At 37.4% G+C, this 19,049-nt stretch overlaps 1 protein-coding gene across 3 annotated transcripts in view; it reads right to left on the bottom strand.

Annotated features, from left to right (window-relative positions):
* MSR1 (macrophage scavenger receptor 1) overlaps nt 1-18,163 on the bottom strand; it is a 78,683-nt gene extending 60,520 nt beyond the window's left edge. For all 3 annotated transcript variants that reach the window (XM_039221170.1, XM_039221176.1, XM_039221183.1), the window contains exons 1-3: nt 18,071-18,163; nt 6,044-6,150; nt 3,463-3,576 (exon numbers count right to left, since the gene is read on the bottom strand). In XM_039221170.1, the coding sequence (XP_039077101.1) occupies nt 3,463-3,576; nt 6,044-6,146 (217 nt within the window). In that variant the 5' untranslated portion in view covers nt 6,147-6,150; nt 18,071-18,163. The remainder of the gene's footprint in view (nt 1-3,462; nt 3,577-6,043; nt 6,151-18,070) is intronic.
* Nucleotides 18,164-19,049: the final 886 nt, after the last annotated feature.

The following is a 19,049-nucleotide window of genomic DNA, read 5'->3' as shown; positions in this document are numbered from 1 at the left end:
AAAAAAACAAAAAAACCCCACATTTTTAAGAATCCAGTTTCTAGAGTAGAATTGCCTGGGTTAGCAACTCTTGTTCTTTTCTTTTTAATCTGTGATCTTATTTGGGAAGTTATCTGGGAACTTAGCTGGGAAGTTATTCTGCCAGTGCTTCTGTTTTACTATCTGTGTGATAGGATACGACCAGTCCGTGTTCACATAATTAAATGAGCTAATATATGTACTTATACTATTTCCTGGCATATAATAAGCATTTGTTAACTTTGAGCTTTTTTGTTATCATATTTTGGATTCCAAATCTGTGACTTATGTATCTGTCTGCATAATATTGAAAATATTGATGGGGGAATTAATATTGTTTAACATAAAAACATGGGGGGAAGTGGGGTGTTGCAATGAGCCTTGTAGTTTCTGTACTTTATTTTACTCAGCATACTGGTCTAATGCTCCACCATGTAATTCTTTTTAAAAATTTTTTTACTGCTTTATGTATTTGAGAGAGAGAGTGTGCACTAGCAAGCGCGTGAGCAGGGGAGGGTCAGAGAGAGAGGGGGACACAGAATCTGAAACTAGCTCCAGGCTCTGAGCTGGCTGTCAGCACAGAGCTCGACACGGAGCTCAAACCCACAAACCATGAGATCATGACCTGAGCCGAAGTCGGACACTTAACTGACTGAGCTACCCAGGTGCCCCTCCACCATGTAATTCTTATTTCATTGGAGATAATATCTATTTCATTTGGAGAAAGCAAATCTTTTTCCAGTATGGAAAGGGAAGACGTGATCTGACAAAACACCATGTGACCAAGGGTTTCTATGTGACATCGAGCTCAACATAAATTTGACAATAAAGGCTACATTTTGCTTATAGATTTCCAAACACATTTGCTTGTTTTCCCAAATCCTGTATGAAAACTAATTTAGATCTAACTTCTCAAAAAACTGTTTAACTTTGTATCATAAATCTAGGTAAAGAATGTCAGAGTTCAGATTTTCAAATGTTCATTTCTTTCATTATCATTGGGGAGATGACATTTTGTGACTTTTCTGTTTCACATTTGAAAGGAGACAAACTTTTATGGCTCGTGCAAACCCCCAGGGAGAGAGTGATATTTGATTTCACAGATCAGATTTACTCCTTCATGTCGCTAATATCTTCTCCTGCCAAAAATTTGTATTATTTTGAGCTAAAGAATCTTCAGTATTTCAGCAACAATTATATATACATTAATCCTAGATTGTATTTTATTGCCCAGAGATGTTATTTCATTGTACTATGATAGGGATCTGGAAGTTTCATGAAGAGATGATAGCATGTGGAGTAGACTCTATCATTTAGAAGTATCTTTCATCATGTAAGACATTTTAAATTTGAAAAGAGTTTTTATGCACATTTTATTTCATCCATCAATTCCTATTTTCCAAAACAGTAATTTCTATCTTTTAGTGATATATTTTGTTCTTATTTGTATTTATTTTGTCTCAAGAAGAGAAATGTATTGCATTTGGGTGGGTTTCTTTTTTATTTGAAAATATTCTGATCTGTAACTTAATTAAAGTTGAAAATGGACTGTCAATTGTTTATTCAAGTACGATAGAAACAGTGAGATCTAATCCAAGCTCTGGTGAATTTGAGTGTTAATGTGAATTTATGAAATTTGAACATTTTTGACGTCTTGTCAATCTTACAGTTGTCTGCTTAGTTTCAGGAAACCAAAGTACTTTAGATAAGTCATTTCAACCCAACAATGAATGTGGAAACTTGGTAGTATTTTCTAACAGCCCCAAGAGTTTGAACTTGGTTAGAACCCTGAATTGTCTCCAGACTTCATGGATCCATTCTGCACATGCCTGTTAGAGAGCAGTTACTTTACCTAGCATTGACTCTTTAGGCCACAGTTTGTATAAAAGTCATGAAATTTACCCAAGTTCTAATTGGCTTATAGCTAATGATTCCAAGCAATGAAGCACCTTTCAATTGTGCATTTTGAGTGAACATCAGCAATACATAAACAACATACAGATAATCTCAATTCATCAGGAAGTCAGGTGTTTAACGAGAGACATATTAGGTCCTTTTATGTAGAAGGCTGCGGTTGGTTTGAATGGTTGATCAGTTTAGTTTCTTGTGGTTGTTTTTGGTTTTTATTTATTTTAAATGGCCAAAATAGGAATTAATTAAATTTACCTATGGAAAAGTATTTTCTCAGCTAAAATTATGGATACTGTGCATGTGCATGTGTGTGTTTAATTGGCTAGCCATATTTCGTTCTAAAAATTTAATTATGTTGGGAGATAGTAGGCCATAGAGTTTAGGAGTCAAGAATCATGGGTGGGAACTCCCATTCTACTGTTGCACACTCTCAGTTTCTTGTGGATAATGAGGATAAGGATATGTTTGCTCAAGGATAATGGTAAAGATGTATTAAGATAATGTGTGTCTGAATGTAGTAATGCCCCCAAATGACAGTTACTGTCACAACTGTTGTAGTTTTGTCATCATTTCTTAGCAGAATTTGGCTCTGTCTTAGAATATTCGTTTAGGCTGCCTCTTAGCCAAAGAGGTTTGGCCTTGTGTTTCGGAGCACTTTCTTGTTAAGCTGAGTAGTATGCACATAAAAATGTGTCTTACTCCCTGCTTGTTAGAGCCTACATCCAGACATTTTGCCAGTCATAGAGATGAGGACAGCCACAAAGCACAGAAGTTCAAATGCCAATCAAATGCATCAAAAAAGGCTACAAACGGGAATAACATTTACAGATCTGACTCAGTAATAACCAGGCCATCCACCCCTGTGGAAACCCTCAAATCTATCGCCAACTCAAATTAGACTTGCCAAAGAAATATGTGTCTGTAAAGTGTTCTTTCTAAATCATTTGAGGGGATGCCATCAGGTTGTTTTTAGAAATATTTTAAATAACAGACTTATGAAACATATGGCTATATAAACCATAAAGATTTTACTGAAGGGTAGACCATTATTTTACAAGGTCTCTCTTTGGAGACTTACAAGGATATGTCTTTCTCCTCTCAATGCTAGGAACAGAAGAGATTTTTCTTGAATAACTGGCTTGTTTTGTTGTTGTCTTGTTTTGTTCTAGGCAATGTTCATGTTACTGATCCTGTTTATATATTCACATTGGCAACTGCAATACTTACCATAAAATGTATGATCCACTGCTACAAGTGCATAAAACTCTAGAGGATAACATATTTTTTGAAACTATCGAGTCCATCTCCTCTCCTCTCTATAGACCTATATTTTTATCTTAATCTTCCATTCCCTATTTTTTTTACTTATTAACTTTGAAGAATCTTTTTATTTATGAATTTGAGGAATACTTGGTGATAGGAGGTTTCCCTTATGAATCTCCCATATGTAAAAGACTGAATGCTTCCTTTTGTTTCTACAAGAACAAATCCACCAGATGCATTGTTGAGTTTCAGAACTCTAGAATACCGTACCTGCCATTATTCCGATGATAGGCATGAGAACGACAAACACAAGAAGATAAAGGGCAATCAGTGCAGCTTTGAGAGACTTCAGTTTCTCTTGAAGGGTAGGACCATTTTTAGGACCTAAAAAAACAAAAAGACCAACCTCTTGTTAGAAAATTACTCTTCTTACTCAACATTTTTGCAATCTCCAATTCTATCATTACTACCAAGCCTGTTGGAATAAAAGGGAGACAAAAAAAATCGAGCCCTGTGATTCACCAGGAAGCAAAATGAATACTCACTGGAAAAGCCAATAAGGCATCACTAGGAACATCTGATTTACTTTCCAGAGACTAAACATCTGTGACTGAGTTCGTGTTGTCCGTGACTTGTATTTGTCTCATTTGGGGGCAGTAGTTAGTTGATAAATTTTAACATTGATACCAACATACTGATTGTTATTCTTCTGGTACATCAGGGAATATATTCTGAGTAAAAATAAGATTTCTCAAATAATTATATAATTATGAGTTTTTTAAGAGCTTAAATCTGATAAAAGAGACTTTGTTTTCAATGATAATTATGCAAATTTTCTCTTCCAATTTCATCTCAATAATTTTGTACTAGGATACTTCTTAGGATTTGAATACATTAAAAAAGAAAAAATGAAAGAAAATTATTCACATTTTGACTAAATCCTGGAATGTATCAGTGAAGCTGCTCCTCTGGGTGTTTTAGAAAATATTAATATTTTCATATTATCCATTTATTTGGAACAGCAATTCATATAGTGGATACTAACTGTGGAAAAGTTGACTCAATGGGGAGGGGAATCTTTGTAGAAGATAAAGACATTTTCTCTCATGAGGTGAATAGAATGTCCATTAAAAAATTATTTCCTGTGGCTACTGTTTTCATTGCACAATAAAAAATCAGCAGATTTTGTTTTCAATTTCAAGTTTAGCTACTGTTCGATAATCGTCTATGAGAGACTGAAAGGAAACTTAGAGAAAATTTTAAGAAATAAAAATAAGAAAAAAATAAACTTACAAAAAGAAATACCTAAGGAAAAGAACAACCCACAGTACAAGTAACATGGGATATTTCGCTATCTCCTCGCCAGGTTGAATGAGCCTGAAACCCAATCATCTCCCCATCATCAATTTACAATCAAATTGTATTGTGCTTTTTTTTTCTTTCTTAACTCTAGGCTTACTTTTTTTGTTGTTTTGTTTATTTATTTTTGAGACAGAGAGAGACAGAGTGCGAGCAAGGGAGGGGCAGAGAGAGAGGGAGACACAGAATCTGAAGCAGGCTCCAGGCTCTGAGCTGTCAACACAGAGCCCGATGCAGGGCTCGAACCCATGAACTGTGAGATCATGACCTGAGCCGACGTTGGATGCTTAACTGACTGAGCCACCCAGGCTCTCCTGCATTGTGCCTTTTAAGTAGCTCTCCGAAGTTTCTGTCGCTTACTGTCTCCAATGCCTTTGTCCTCCCTCCTCAATCTCTCCATGTCTCTACCTTTAATAACTTTTACTAGGATCTTTTTTACTTTTGCCTCATGGGGCCACTTTCTCCCACCCATCACTGGTGCAGTTTCTGTCATGCCCTGGGGTATGGTCTGTATTTCAGATTTGTCTATAGAACTCATATATGTTATCACTTGCATCTGCTCCTTCCTGTGACTCAGATTTCTCTATGGATCCTTCTCACCCACCCAATCCTTTTGGTGAAATGTTTGCAACCTTTAAAGCTCACCAGAATTATACACAACGGTGTCCTGCTGCCTTAAAAGAACATGTCCTGATCTAGCCGGATATGGATTCTTTTGAGCTCTTGTGACCTGTGCAAAAATCTGTTTCAGCACTGTTGCGGACTAACCGGTTGCTCCCACAAAAGTTACTGTTGAAGTCTTAACACTAGTTGCCCGTGAATGTGACCATATTTGAAAACGGGGTCTTTGCAGGTATAATCAAGTGAACATGAGGTCATACTGGATTAAGGTGGACACTTCGCCAGTGTTTGGTGTCCTTATAAGAGAAGAGGACACATAAATTAACAGGAAGAAGACCATGTGAAGATGGAAGCAGGGATCGGAATGACACAGTTATAAGGCAAGGAACACTAAGTATTGGCAGAAGCAAGCAGAAGCTAGCAAGCGATATGAAAAAGAGCACGGCCTGCTGACATCTTGACTTCAGATTTCTGGCATTCAGAACTAAGAGAATAAATGACATTCAAAGCCACCCAACTTCTGGTGACTGGTTACAGCAGCCCTAGGAAACTGATGTATGTACATACCACCCATGATTTTCAAACATTAATGAATGGTGCAAAGGGTATTGTCATTTCCAGGACCTAGTCCAGTGGCTGGGCAATCGGAGGACTCCATCAACCCTGTGGACTAATTTAACCTATAACAAAGCTTCCTTAATCCAACCTAAGCTTCCTTTCTCGTCTGCCTCAAAAGAGGAGAAGATTTACTTATCCACTAAGTCTTATTTTAGCACTCATGTCCATGTAAGGCAAACCACAAGGCTATAGTTTTACATAGTGTCACTAATTATAAGGACATCCTCCATGGGCACCCCTCACTTCTACTTACTCAGAGGAAGCAAGGCGGTCATGGAGCGGGCATCAAACTTCACAGATTCTGAGCAGCTATCAGTGTCATCCTGCTGATCAGGAAACCTATCCCACGGTTCCATACTTCTATTGGACACATGGAAAAACATATTCATCATACGTGAAATGCCTAGGGCTCTAGGGCCCCTTGGCAGAATGTCTCAAACTGAAATTTGTAATTAAAATTCAATCTTTGCAAGGAAACAAGTATCATTAATTAAACAGCAATATATTCTATCCACTAAGGTTTTTTTTAATAGTTTATTGTCAAGTTGGTTTCCATATAACACCCAGTGCTCATCCCCACAAGTGCCCTCCTCCATGCCCATCTCCCCCTTTTCCCTCCCCTCCCCCCATCTGCCCTCAGTTTCTTCTCCGCATTCAAGAGTCTCTCATGGTTTGCCTCCCTCCCTCTCCCCCACTATTTCCCCCCTTCTTCTCCCCCATGGTCCTTCGTTAAGTTCCTCCTAATCCTCCTATACGTGCAAACGTATGGTATTTCTCCTTCTCTGCCTGACTTATTTCGGTCAGCATAACATCCTCAAGTTCCATCTATCTACTAAGTTTTAATTTTAACAATGGAAAAGAGACCTACCCTACATGTGATTTACTCATGTACCTTTCTATGGACAGATGTGTATCTGTGTTTGTAGAGATGTGTTTTTTTGAGAGCGAGAGGTAGCATTTCTTCCTTACCTGAAAAAAAAATCTTTTCTCAAGTGAAAGAAAACTATTTGGCTGAAAAAAATACATATAATTTCCTTTAGAGCAAATAGTTGTGCAAAACTTGGAGCAAATCAAATATTTCCTGTGATCTTTTATCAGAGCTTCATGAGACCGGTTTTCTTTTGCCAAGACATCTGTTTGTCATTTTAGAAAGATAAAGTCTAGTCACTAGAGTAGGAACCACAGGAAAAAACACAATTTTTCTATATTGTTTACCTTCAGGGCTTCCCTCATATACATTGGTAGCATCACAAGTGTGTCTTTATAGCTTTTTAAGCACATTCATATTCCATCACACAATCTATGCCTATGTCTCTTTAAGATGCATCGGAATCATTTGAGAGGCTTGACTGATGGGCCTTAACCGCAGAGTTTCTGATATTTAAGGTGAGGGCCAAGAATTTGAAATTCCAGGGCGCCTGGGTGACTCAGTTTGTTAAGCGTCTGACTTTGCTCAGGTCATGATCTAACAGTTCATAAGTTTGAGCCCCAGGCGGGCTCTGTGCTGACAGCTCAGAGCCTGGAGCCTGCTTCTGATTCTGTCTCTCTCTCTCTGCCCCTCCCCAACACATGCTCTCTGTCTCAAAAATACATAAACACTTAAAAACTTTTAAAAAATTGCGATTCCAACAAGTTCTTTTAATGATGCTGTGGTCACCAGTGTGAGGACCACATTTTAAGAACATTTTGCAGCGAAAAAAAAAAAAAAAAACACCCAAGAAACTGTGTGACTTCTTCTTGGAAACACTTCAGTTCACTTGATTGATAAATTTAGCATAAAGTCAACATCTTCTGATCATTTCTTATTTTCTGTAATGCTGAGTTAGGGATTTAGTACAGCTGAAGTTTTAACTGAGCTCACAGGCAACTCTGGGGCACCAAACTCATCTCCTGTCCAGGAAATGGAGGATCATCATTCATATGCAAACATTCATCCTGCTCTGGGGAGAGGTATTGACAAGTAAGGATGTGACTGAACTGTCAATATATTATTTTAAAAATTACCCAGGCGATTATTTTGCAGTTTGCAATGACAGTCTTCACGCACACATCATTCTGTGGATTGGTTGTACTTCCTGTAAACCCTGCTGATCTGACCAAAGATGGCCTTTAAATGGTTTGGCCAGGGTGGAGAAAGGGGACAGAGGTGGAAGGTAAAGGCCCTGGATTCTCTCTTATTAGGCAGAAACAAAGTAAAAGAAATAGACAATTACCCAGGAAAATTGACCATTATACGAAACCAAACTGGATAATTCAGATGTAACCTCTCCTGCTATTTCCCCATTTTTAACTTATTCTATTATTTGATTCGGACGACAGCTTTACTTGGCAAGCAAAGCAAATAATTTTAAAAACTGAGATGACAAGAAAGCTTAGCTGAATTCATTTTAAAACTATAGTTCAAAGCAATTGGAACTACATAGCAAAGGTTTTTGTCTTTTAACTCAGCTTATAAAGAATGAGCTCACAAAGTACACATTTCTATCTACCCTGCCGTGGAACTAGAAATCTTGTCTTGTACGCCTGCTTCCTGGCCCCTTCTCCGTGAGCATAACCATGGCTTTTGCCCTAAAATTTGTGGTACTCTGACTCCATTTCCACTTAAATGCAAAGGAAACATCTCTTATATTACTCAGTCTTCTAGATGGGAATATTTTTGTAAGAAAGATGAACACTCTCGAACCTGATCTCTCTCTAGATGGTGAGCTACTTAAGAGGACTGACCATGACTGTTTTCATTTGACACTGAAATAGCAAAGCCTATAGCAACCCATAAGAAAGGATACACTTAAGAGAGATTTACTGAATGAATGGTCTAGATTTTTTTGGTAAGGTGTAAGACATATATTAGTTTTTTTTGTTTTTGTTTTTGTTTTTTAAGCAAGATGGATGTTTGAGCAATTGAAACCAAAAACATGTGCTTTTAGGGCACCTGGGTGTCTTAGTCAGTGAAGCGTCCGATTTCAGATCAAGTCTTGATATCGTGGCTGGACAGTTTCAGCCCCACCTGAGGCCGTGCGCTACAGCACTGAGCTTGCTTGGATCTTCTGTCTCCTTCTGCCTTTGCCCCTCCCCTACTTGTATGCTCCCTCTCTCTCTCTCTCAAAAATATACTGAGCCTGGGTGGCTCAGTCAGTTGAGTGTCTGACTTTTGATTTCAGCTCAGGTCATGATCTCATGATTTGTGCATTCGAGCCCTGCATTGGACCCTGCAGTCACAGCACGGAGCCTGCTTGCTATTCTTTCTCTCTCTCTCTCTCTCTGCTCTTCTCTCTCTCAAAATAAAAGATGAGCTCCTTTCAATAGAGAAATTTCTAGTAAAATGGATTATGTCCATGATTCAGATTCATTCCTTCTCTTCCTTCTCTTTCTTTCTTCCTCTCCCTTCCCTCCCTCCCTCCCTTTCCTGCATTCCTACTCTTTTGAGAGCTTCCTTGAACATGAACCACATCTTAGGGCTGGTTGACTTAAGTCATGCTGTTGAGACACTGCCATTCATTCTAGCTTTTTCCTTATCAGCACCTATTTTTATTGTGTCAGGTCCAGTAGGCACCTAGCTATGGCCACACCTCATTGTAGTTCTTAAGGGAACATTATTAGCACGGTGCCTGGGACAAATGTTTTTTGTAAAGGACTGTCTTTACTGTGGAGATAGTTATCTTCCCTGGTTGCCACCCTCTACAGGTCAATAATGTTTCCTAGTCCTTACATTACTGCTTCCCCCCGCATACACACACACACATTCCAAAAATTTTATCCCCATACATTTCTGAATACCAATTTGCCTTGGAGAACCGCTCTTCAAAATAAATCTTATGTGGATAGGTCAGTAGCTTTCTCTCTGCAATATTTGCTTTGAGCAATCTGTTAACCTGTCTTTAATGAAGATTTGTTTTCATGAAAAAAAAATCTTCATAAACTTCAGCAACAATACAGATTCCTCAAACTGCTTATGGAGTTGTCTCTCAAATCATTCCCTGTGTGCTTATGTATGCATATATGACAGCTCTTAAAGTCTATGTGAATGCTTCTTACAGAAAACTTAAACACTTTATTGTTTTAAAGCAGAAGGAAGGTGGCAAATCCAGAATGATAATCTACTGATCTAAGCTTCAGTAAAGCAGGATGAATGTTACTTTTATCCGTATACTTGGCTGGGAGTGCCACATGTTCTTTCAACCAGATTTGTAATTTAGAACCCATAGGCTTAAAGGACTTTTCTTCAGAGAAAGAAAAAAGAATGCTAGATGCTACACCATAAAAACAAAGAAACAAAAAAATAGATATTAGAATACTTTCTCTTTTAATTTCTTTTTTTCTTTTTTCTTTTTTTGAGAGGAAGAGAGTATGAGTGAGTGGGGGAGAAGAGCGGGGGGTGGGGGAGAGAGCAAGCGTGTAAGTGAAAGCTTCTCAAGATGGCTCCACTCTCAGCACAGTGAAGCCATTGCAGGAATTGAGTTGGACTTTTAACGAACTGAGCCACCCAGGTGCCCGTAGGAGATCTTCAATCAGTGACTTTAAGTCAGAAATACCTATTCCCCACCCTCCCAAAAAACAAAATACCTATCCCTTCATGTAGGCCAGTCCAACAAATTCCTATTATGTGTCTTTATATCAAGCACTGTGCAAGGCACTAACTAGTATGCCAAGATCAATATGTATAGAATATTCACAACCACCAAAGTTCTACTGCATTAATTTGGAAGAGTAAAATCTTTGGAATATTCTGATAGTGATGCACACACACACACACACACACGTGCACACACACAGCACAGACGAAAAAGGGAGTCATTAATTTGTCAGCAAGTGGATAGTCAAGGTAAGAACACAGAATAGATGATGCCTTTATCCAAGCAGGAATTAGGATGAGAAGACTATCCCAGGGATGGGAAATCTATTGAAGGGCACAAGGGCATGGACGGCATTGGGACTAGAATGGATCAGCCTCCCAGAAGCAGCAGTTCCGGACAGAGGGCCAAGCAGATGAGGCCAGAGAAGCATGTGGCTGGGGGAATTCTATTCATCAATTTTTTATTTTTCTGATTGCATAAATTTATCTGGCTTTCATAACTTATCCAAAATAGAATATTGAAGAAATACCTATACAAATTAAGTAAAAAGTTATTCTTTGCTTTGGCAGTTCTGACCTGGTTTACATTACTAGTGATAAAATGTATACGAACCATTAAATATTTTACGTATCTCCCTTTCACACTGAGATAGAGCTGAGGCTCAATTTTGTTTTTCTTTTGGCCTCTAATCTTTCATCTATGTCTTATGGGCTTATGCAGATGACAAACACTGGGCAAGTTACTGTATTTCCAACTATTGTTTCTTTGGGTCGATTTATTAAAACATTGAAAAAGAAATTCCTCTAAGTACCTACAAGTGGACTAGCCTAAATGACCATATGTGGGCTCTATAAAATCCCTGAGAGGTATGGAGGGCTGGAAGGGAGACGAACACTAAAATCTTTTGAGTAGAATGAGTAGTGAAAAATATTCCCTTCTAGCTACTCCAATGCACCATGGGAAGTTCTGTTTGTTTTCCCAGACAGCGTATGAGAGAGGCTGGTTAATCATGAACTGTATGAAACAATGGCATAGGCTTTTCTGGAAAAAAAATGTTACAAAGCTGCTTAGGTTAATCACAGAGAGAGCGTTTATAGGGCTGCTAGTATATTCTGTTGTTACTTTCTTTTGTTCTGAGATTCCATTCTCATTCCAAGAATCCTACCTACTTCTGTGGCTGGGATTATTATGTGCATATTTGACCAAGCCAGTATATCCAGCTCAGATCTCAAGTCTTGGAATCAGATTTTTAAAAGTACTGTAACTCGTTACAATGGTGTATTTTCCACATTAACCTAAATTTTCTTTTTCTAGAATTTTTTGTGTTGGCATATCATCTGTTCATATTACCTGTTATTATAATCACTTATTATCTTCTATTCATTGTGTAGTGGGATATAATGATGTAGTTGGATATATGGGTATATACTGGCAATAGAGAAGTGCTAGCAAAGCATGACCACCCAAACCAGAAGTTAGGGTTTATTCTAGATTACTGTCACCCACAAGATCCGTATCTGACTGTAAAACAACTCCTGATCTCCCTGGAACCATTCCTTCCTCTCTACCTCTACTTTTGGATTTCAGCTCATTTCTCATCTACCCCAGCCATGCATCTTGGATAGCAGTAATGGGGTAGGCAATTAAGTGGAGAATCCAAGAGGCATTAGACAAGAGGAGGAAATTAAAGGAATTGATGAACAAGCACAAGAATGGAGCACGTTAACAAAGAACAGGACAAAAAAATCAGAGTAGAAAATATTTTTCAGGAAAAAAAATTTAAGGGACATAAAGTTGACAGCCAACATGTTGAGTGGACAGGTAAAGGAAGAAGAGCTAGTACTGAAGATAAGAAATAACCTTTGACATCATGGCAAAAAACCAAGTCAGCGTCACGGAAAATAAAAAAAGGATTTTAAGACAAACAAGGGCATCCATAACCTAGCACGTGGAATTTGAGCTGTTTTGGTTCTATGGTAGAGGCAGAAGCGGATTTGAGAGATCCAAAAACAGTACTGTATCAAAATGAAAGGTGGTAAGCGTACATCAGAAATTCGGTCATGTTCATGCTCTTCTATGGAGAAGGGACACTGAGGAATGCACTAAGATGGGGCGTGGAAGGGAGGTTTCCTTTCCCTGCTAATTCCTCATCTCCTAACTGAACCCATTTTTATCTCCTAGAACTCTAGTCCAGAACTACCTGGACCTGTACCTGCAACTGCCTGATAACATCACTACTTGGATTTCTAGGATGACCTGAACCTATAGGTCTTCCTTGTCCCCCACTTTCTCTCACCCTGCCATCCAATCTACCATCACGTCTTGTCGGTTTGTTTTCAATTCCTCTGCAGAAACTGACTGCTTCTCATCACCTCTGCTACAACCATCCCTGTTCAAGCCTCACGATCCTGCTCACCTGGACTGTTTTAATAGCTCCCTAACTGGTCACATTACTCCTCTGCTCAGAACTCACGGTCCCCTTCCCATCTTGCTCAGGTCCTGACTAAAACCTCACTGTTTCATACCTTTATTGAACATCAGACTTAAAATTATAACCTACCTCTTTGACCTCCTCTTCTCCTTCCTCGTTGGATTCCTGCCCCTCCCCCCTAATATCTTCTTATACTTGATTTATTTTGACAGAGAGTGCACATGTGCGTGCATGCATGCACAAGTAGTGGAGCAGGGGAGGGGGAGGGAGGGAAGAGAGAGAGAGACAGAGACAGACAGACAGAGAGAAAGAGAGAGAGAATCCTAAGCAGGCTTCTTACCACCCACGCAGAGCCCAACACAGGGCCCGACTCTACAAACCAAACTGTGAGTGCATGACCTGAGCCAAAATCGAGAGTCAGACACTCAACTGACTGAGTCACCTAGGCACCCCTCTGTTCAAATTTGTCACCAACTCACAGGACATACTATTTCCTTATTTATCTTGCTATTGTCTATCTCCTTTTGCCACAGTTGGATCCAGGATTCAGGAGTTTTCTCTCTTTGGTTTAATAAACTAAGTTCCTGCACTTAGTACATACATAAATGTATTATAAGAAATTACACAAATAAATGAAGGAAATATAATTTTTTTTGCAAAATGATTAGTTTTCATATTTGGGGTTATTCCTCAAAAAAGAAGTCCATAGTTCACTCCTGCGGAAGTTTTAAAAGTTCTTCTGTTATACACTGAGAAAGGGCTCTTCTCTGAATTGTGCATAAGAAACTGGAAGAAAAACTTTCACCTCCAATATTCTCACTTTACCTCAGAGTCAATTATTAGACTTACCAGATTAGTTCTTTACTCTTATTATAATTACTGTAACTTTTTTTTGGTCATGTTAGAGAAGATACACATTTGAAGTTTTGTCAGCAGCCAGTGAATAATTCAAACAATTCAAATGTGTCTTTAAATGTCATTTCCAAAGTTAAGAGAAAAAGTAACCTCACTAAAGTTGCAATTCCTACCAAATGTCAATGCACTGTAAAAGGGTTGTGAAATCTTTTGAGTTTGTATAATCTATTAAAAGCATGTTCTCATGAGAAGTGAAACACATCTCCGCAGTGTCAGCTGTTTATAAAGTCATGAAAAGTTTATAGAAGCTACAATAGGAAAGCCATAATGAAAGTGTTCCAATGTCAACCTATTTGGAAACAAACCCTTCAGTTTTCCCTGTTTTTATTATAAAAATATTATAACAATATGAAAGATACATTGGGAAAAATGAAAGAAGTCTGCTAATTCTACCGTCTGAGAAGGGCTTAATATTCAACGTATGTAAAGAACTCATAGACTTCAACACCAAAAACAAAAAGAAGCCACAAAAACAAAAACTGCATTAAAAATTTGCAGAGGAACTGAATAAACATTTTTCCATCTGTATAAAGATATACAGATGAACAAACATATGAAAACAGTCTCAACATCACAAATTATTAGGATAATGCAAATCAAAACCACAGTGAGATATCACCTCCTACTTGTTAGGATGAGGAGTATCAAAAAGAAAAGAAATGAAAAGTGTTGGCAAAAATGTGGAGACAAGGGAATCCTTGTGCACTGTTGGTGGGGATGTAAATTGATTCAAACATTGTGGAAAAAGTATGGGGGTTCCTCAAAAAAGTAAAAGTATAAATATCCAACAATTCCACTTCTGGGTATTTATCTGAAGAAAATAAAAACACTAACTTGAAAAGATATATACACCACTTTGTTCATTATAGTATTTTTTTTTAATTTTATTTTTTTTGAGACAGACACAGAGGATGAGTGGGGGAGGGGCAGAGAGAGAGGGAGACACAGAATCTGAAATAGGCTGCAGGCTCTGAGCTGCTAGCACAGAACCCGATGCGGGGCTCGAACCCAAGAGCCATAAGATCATGACCTGAGCCAAAGTCGGACGCTTAACTGACTGAGCCACCCAGGCGCCCCCATTATAGTATTATTTTTAAGTCTATTTATTTTTGAGAGAGAGAGCAAGAGCAAGAGCGAGAGCGAGAGAGAGAGAGAGAGAGGGAGCAAGCTGGGGAAGGGTAGATAGAGAGGGAGAGAGACAATCCTAAGAAGGCTCTGCACTGTCACTGCAATGCCCTATGAGGAGCTTGAACTCAGAAACCATGAAATCATGATTTGAGCTGAAACCAAGAGTTGGCCACTTAACCCATTGAGCCACCCAGGGGATCCAATTATAGTATTATTTACAATAGCTGACATATGGGAGCAACTTAGGTGTCCATCAATAGATCAAAAGATAAAGAAGATATATATCAAGGAATATTACTCAGCCATAAAAATGAAATATTACCATTTGACAGCATGAGATAGGCCTGGAGGATATTACGCTAAGTGAAATAAGTCAGACAAACACAAATACCATAATTTCACAAAACAAATAAACAAGCAAAGCAAAACAAAACAGAAACTCATAAATACAGAGAATAAGCCAATAGTTGCCAGAGGGGAAGTGAATAGGGAGATGGGCAAAACAGGTGAAGGGGATTAAGAGGTACAAACTTTCAGTATGAAATAACTAAATAAAGGGTGCCTGGGTGGCTCAGTCTATTAAACATCCAACTTTGGCTCAGGTCATCATCTCATGGTTTATGAATTTGAGACCTGCGTCGGGCTCTGCTGATAGCTCAGAGCCTGGAGCCTACTTCAGATTCTGTGTCTCCTTTTCTCTCTGCCCCTCCCCCTGCTCATGCATGTGGGTTCTCTCTCTCTCTCAAAAATAAACAAAATACCCCCAAAACCCCTAAGTAACCAGAGATGTAAAGTACAGCACTGGGAATACATTATTCCCAGTCATTATTAATACTGTAATAATTTTGTATGGTGACACATGTAACTAACTTATAGTGATCACTCTGTAATATACAAAAATATCATATCATCATATTGTATACCTGAAACCAATATATCATATGTCAACTATAACTATACCTCAATAAAAAAAGTCTGTCACCTCATCACCTTAATTTAAGAAAAAATACCTTCATACTTTCATACATATCCCTGTTACATAGTTGTTATCACAGTGTAGATTACCATCTGGTCTTACATATTTCCCTTAAAATCTTATCAGTATTTTTATACTTCAAATTATTTTTTTTCAAATTTAAACAGATAGGCCAAATAACAATTCATCAAATGTATATATCATATTCATAATGTAATTTTTCCTGTAATGTAACTTTTAAGAAATTTCTCCCTTCTCTTTGGAGGACAATGTGTTACTAATACAGATGATGATATGACAGATATTTGCATGATTTAGCTTTGTTTTTTTTTTTTAAACATTTCTTTAGCATAATTCACCATATGTTGAACCAGTAGATGCAAGAAAAACCATTTTAAACTTTTCGGTATCTATTGCCTGACTACTCCTTAAAAAGATCATGGGAGTGAATGAATGAATGAAGATAATACAAATTTACAAGGATTCCCGTCATATAGGAACATGGTAGTTTTGAGCCAAATTTACCATTATTCAGTAATAATATTTTATAATCACTTAGATTTTGATACCTGTTAATAAATAAAAGCTTTGAGGTATCATTTATTAGTGTGGAAGAGATATTTTCAAGTAATTATTTTTCTTATTTCGTTTTGTTTATTCATATCAATTGTTCGTACCTCCACAGAACTTTCTTTATATAGATATGAGTAAAGTCTTCATATGTGATATATATTTAATGTATATTCTTTCTTCTAAGATTGTTCCTTATTCAGACTTATCCAACTCTTAATTTCATTTTTAAGAGTCAGGGTAAATAATAACTCGGTAGTCTTCCTTCTTATTTAAAAACAAAAGCTTCGATTTTGTACGAACAGTCAAAAATGTATATGAATGAAAACAGAATTAATGTATTTGTGGAACCAATAGCCCTCTACACTTAGAAATATATCCATAAAAGGGATGAAGGTCCGGGTGGACATATCCATACTGTGCCTGATGCTATTGACATCCATTCTTGGTAGTGCATTCATCCTTGAATTGAAGTATAGGTTTGAATATTGGCTGTGCCATTTCCTAGCCATGTGACCTCTGTCAAATAATTTATTTAATTGAACTTTTAAAATATATGTAAAATAGGATTATAGGATCAGTTTAAGAATTATGGAAATGTAAAATAGTTTTTATAAATTTCCTGGTACACAGGTAACAATCCATACATAATTTCTTTTCAATACCATTTTTTTTAACATGGACTTTTCTTCTTTTACCTTCACAGCATCTCCAAGAGCAAACAGCAGTATTTTCTCCATTTTACAAGGTTAAGAAACTAAGACCTAAAATGTTTAAGTGACTAGTTAATGTTACATAACTAGGAAGCAGGGAGGGTTGGATTTGAATAGATGCACTATCCTTGGAGAATATTAGCTCCTAAATACTGCACAAAACATTTACAATCTCAGTGACTTTTCTATCATTATTTTCACATGGCCAGTGAGAATGCCAATCCCCATTTTATGCCGTGTAAATCTCGGCCGTTCTTCAAGATGAACCTAAATCCACACATCTGCACAAAGACCTCTGTGAATCTTCCCCCTAAGTTCTGTTGACCTCTCCCACATCCCCATAGCAGTTTTCCATAGCAAACTCTTACAGCCACTTAAGTTGCTCAAATCATAGCATACCTATTTGCCTTAGATCATGGATTCTATTGTTCTCATCTCTTTCTACATCTAGTTCAGTGAAGCGCTTATAGTAAATATCCAAACAATATCTGTTATGTAAGCAAATACAGGAAGTAATAGGTGTTAGGTTAAAGCCAAAAGTATTACGTGAAAAGTAAGGAAATGAGACCAATTAAAATATCCTCAATCACATTTTGAATAAAGTCAACAAATTTTAAACAAAATATGGACAATTATACACCAAAAATTTCTTGCTACTTTAATCTACAAAGTATTTAGCGTATTTCATATATATTTATGCACACACGTACACTTTTCACTGCCAGAAAACCTAGCAGAAATCTCTATTTTTTAAACCACTGAAAAAACCAGACCATATAATTAGTGATAGGATAAAATATTCTACAAAAAGTTATTGATTTTATATATATGTATATATACACATATATATGTATATATATATACACACTCACACACACATTTATACATATCATCTATCATACACACACATACATACACACGGTAGACACATATAATCAATGGAAGTAATTCTGGAAAAACATTAAACTTTTACCGTTTGTCCTAAAGACGGCAGCACTGATTTTTCCACTTTCCTCTCTTTACAACTGAGACCTAAAATCTTTATCACATAGTATTTCAGCAACTGGTCCATGAAGAAAGGAAATGACACATTTGTGTGTTGAAAATTTTTCTTAACAATGCATTTCAATAGTACTCTCATCAGTGCACAAGTTTGCAAAATCTAAATTTGTAAGATAACTCATTCCTCTTCCCATTTAGGACATAAGAAAAGAGAAGTAAAAGGAAAAAGAAACAAGGGTTATTGTAACAGGGTACATGATGTGTGGCAGATTAGTTTTTCCCTTTTTATGAAATATGTATGTCTTCTATAACATTCTCATTGACTATTATTTTTGTTTACCCTCATTGTCTTCTATTCTAATTATCTCCTCTTTCATATTCTACATGAGAGAAGATTCCATGTTTAAGTAATTTTTTTTCATCTTTTTTGCTATAACTCTCATCTCCAGCTTCAAATACAAAGCGTATGAGAGAAGGACACGGACACCTACTAAGTAAAGTAATCATCCAACAACGCTCACTTCAGCTCTATCTACACTGATGTTAAAATTATTTATAGATTCCTTTTGAGTACCTGACAAGTGGTTCATTTCCCCAGGAGTGCAGTGAAGGAAAGAGGTCTCAGGCATGGGTTCCAGGAAAAAAAGTTTCCTTCACCTTCTACCACCCGTCAGCATCTCCACTTTGCATCTCATTTAATCACAAATTCCAGTACAACGCACGCAAAAGCATGTAACATTCCATTAATGTATTCATTTTGAAATCTAATTCTTCTGGGAGCGGGTGCTTCTTTACGTTTCACGAAAATTTCTCGGTGCTCGAAACAGAGAGGGATGACACTTCCTAACAGAAGACCACCAAAATGGTCTGCCATGATGCCCGTGGACACCACAGTACACTCGGTCAGAAGGCAACAGGCCCTGTGGAAAGAATACAGGTGCAGGAAGATT

This window comes from Hyaena hyaena, unplaced genomic scaffold (assembly GCF_003009895.1).
Source record: "Hyaena hyaena isolate Hyena2069 unplaced genomic scaffold, ASM300989v1 scaffold_17, whole genome shotgun sequence".
Lineage (NCBI taxonomy): Eukaryota > Metazoa > Chordata > Mammalia > Carnivora > Hyaenidae > Hyaena > Hyaena hyaena.
The sequence above is the reverse complement of the archived record's forward strand: the minus strand, read 5'-3'. Positions and strand labels throughout refer to the sequence as shown.